Raw genomic sequence first — 2,423 nt, 5'->3', positions numbered from 1 at the left:
AACAGTCAAGAAGCTACAAGATGTTAAACAGGCTCTTAAGTCTCAGGATTTTACTTCTTTGTCTACTATTGAAACTGCTGACACTGTGGCTGCTATCAAATTGATGAATATTCGGAAGAGTTTGGATAGAGATCCTTGTAATGAGGTGTTAATCTCAAAGGAAAGACAGGCTAAGAGAGTTTATCAGGAGGCTTATAAAACCAAGTATAACTTCTTAAGGCAAAAAGCTATGTTGCACTGGTCAAAAGATGGTGATCTTAATACTGAGTTTTCCCATGCTTACATAAAGAAGAGAAGGATGAACAACATGATTTGCAGTATTGTTTCGAATGAGGGCCATGTTATTCAGGACCCTAAAGGGATTAGCAGTGAGTTTATTAATTACTATCATAGTCTGCTTCGCACTGCTAAATAGGCTAAAAGGCTTATTCACCCAGGGGTTATTAATGAGGGTAAAATCTTATTTGTTGATCAACAGGAGATGCTTATTAGCCTTTTTCTGAGAATGACATTAAGAATTCTTTGTGGAGCATTGAGGATTATAAAGCCCCAGGTCCAGATGGCTTCTCGAGCAAATTTTTCAAGGTAGCCTGGAATATTGTAAAAAAGGATTTATGTGAGGCTGTTTTGTCTTTTTTCGAGCATGGGTGCCTTTTGAAGCAGGTAATTCATACAGTATTGACTCTTGTTCCTAAAGTGGAGGATGCTATGGCTGTGTTCCAGTATGCACCAATAGCATGTTGCAATGTGCTATATAAAATCATTTACAAGCTCCTTCGCTCAAAGCTGAAGTTGGTGCTTCTTGAGTTGATTAGTGAAAATCAAGGGGCTTTTTTGGGGGGTAGGTCAATTCTTGATAATATTTTGGTATGTCAAGATATGCTAAGGAACTATAATAACAAGAGGAAAGCTCCTAGATGCGCAGTCAAGGTAGATCTAAGGAAGGCATATGACTCAGTGCACTTGTCTATTATGATAAATGGGGGGATGCAGTCAAGGTAGATCTAAGGAAGGCATATGACTCAATGCTCTAAATTTCCCTGCTCGGTTTACTAGGTGGATCATGTAATGCATCTCAACTCCTTCCTTCTCTATTATGATAAATGGGGGGATGCATGGTTTCTTTAAAGGCCAACAGGGTGTGAGACAAGGTGATCCTGTTTCTCATTTACTGTTTGTGATTGTGATGGAATATCTTTCAAGGATCCTAAAGAAAGTTAGTAAGCTGAAGGGGTTCAAGTTTTACCATGGTTGTAAACAGTTGGGCCTTACTCGCCCTATCTTTGCTGATGATTTGATGCTTTTTAGGCATGGTGATAAGCACACCTTCCCATTGTTTGTCAGAGTTTTGAGAACTTTTGAACAGGTTTCAGGTTTGCGTGCTAATACTGATAAAACAACAGTTTATTTTGGAAGCATGGAGGAGAATACGAAGATGGATATCTTGAAAGATACTAGGTTTGTGCAGGGTGCTTTTCCTTTTAGATACCGTAGTATTCCCATCAATGCCAAATACCTGAGGGTTTCTGATTTTGACAGTATTATTGACAGAATGCTCACCAGAATCACTTGCTGGACCAACAGGCACTTGTCTTATAATGCTAGAGCTGTCTTGATCAATTCAGTGCTTATCAATCTTCATATATACTGGGCTCAGTGTGTCCTTTTGCCCAAAGGAGTGATTCTCAAAATTAAACAGCTTTGTAGAGCTTTTCTATTGGGAGGATCAGCTGTCTTGAGAAGTGCCCCCCCTATTGCTTGAGATTGGGTTTGTAAACCCAAAAAATATGGTGCTTTGGGAATTAGAGACTGTGCTTGCTGGAATAAGGCTGCTTTAGGTAAATATATTTGGAAGGTGGCTGCTAAAGAGGATTCTTTATGGGTTAAATGGGTCCATCGCATTTACTTAAAGGACTAGGATTTGTTGACTTATAACCCAAAGGAAATGTGATGGCTGGGTTTGGAAAAAGCTTTGTAATTTGAAATCTGATCTTCAACAGGGTTTTAAATGTGGGAATTGGGTGAGTAAGAAATACAAGATTAGTGATTGTTATGCCTGGTTGCAGGGGACTCAAACTAAGGTTACTTGGACTCCTTGGGTTTTGAACAGATTCAATGTGCAAAAGCACTCTTTCATGACCTGGTTGGATGTCCAAGGTAAGCTCAAAACTAAAGATAGACTGGCTACCCTGGGATGTTGTGAGGACTCTACCTGTTTGCTGTGTGGTGTGGTTCCTAAGTCTCATGACAACCTTTTCTTTAACTATCATTATAGCAGAATTTATATTTAGACTGTAGCAGCCTGGCTGGGTATAAGTGAAAGTCATTTCAGCCTGATAAGATCTTGGAAGCACTGGCAAAGGCAGAGTACTGATCAAATCCGGACAAAAACCATTTTAGCAGCCCTGAGCGCGTGTGTTTAC

General features: G+C 39.7%; 1 protein-coding gene across 1 annotated transcript; it reads left to right on the top strand.

Moving 5' to 3' along the window:
• Window positions 1-1,096: 1,096 nt before the first annotated feature.
• On the top strand, window positions 1,097-1,762 carry LOC110737617. Its single transcript, XM_021917950.1, has one exon. The coding sequence runs from the start codon at window positions 1,097-1,099 to the stop codon at window positions 1,760-1,762; it is 666 nt and encodes a 221-aa protein (XP_021773642.1).
• Window positions 1,763-2,423: the final 661 nt, after the last annotated feature.

The sequence above is a fragment of the Chenopodium quinoa genome, unplaced genomic scaffold (genome assembly GCF_001683475.1).
Source record: "Chenopodium quinoa cultivar QQ74 unplaced genomic scaffold, ASM168347v1, whole genome shotgun sequence".
Taxonomy (NCBI): domain Eukaryota; kingdom Viridiplantae; phylum Streptophyta; class Magnoliopsida; order Caryophyllales; family Amaranthaceae; genus Chenopodium; species Chenopodium quinoa.
The sequence above is the reverse complement of the archived record's forward strand: the minus strand, read 5'-3'. Positions and strand labels throughout refer to the sequence as shown.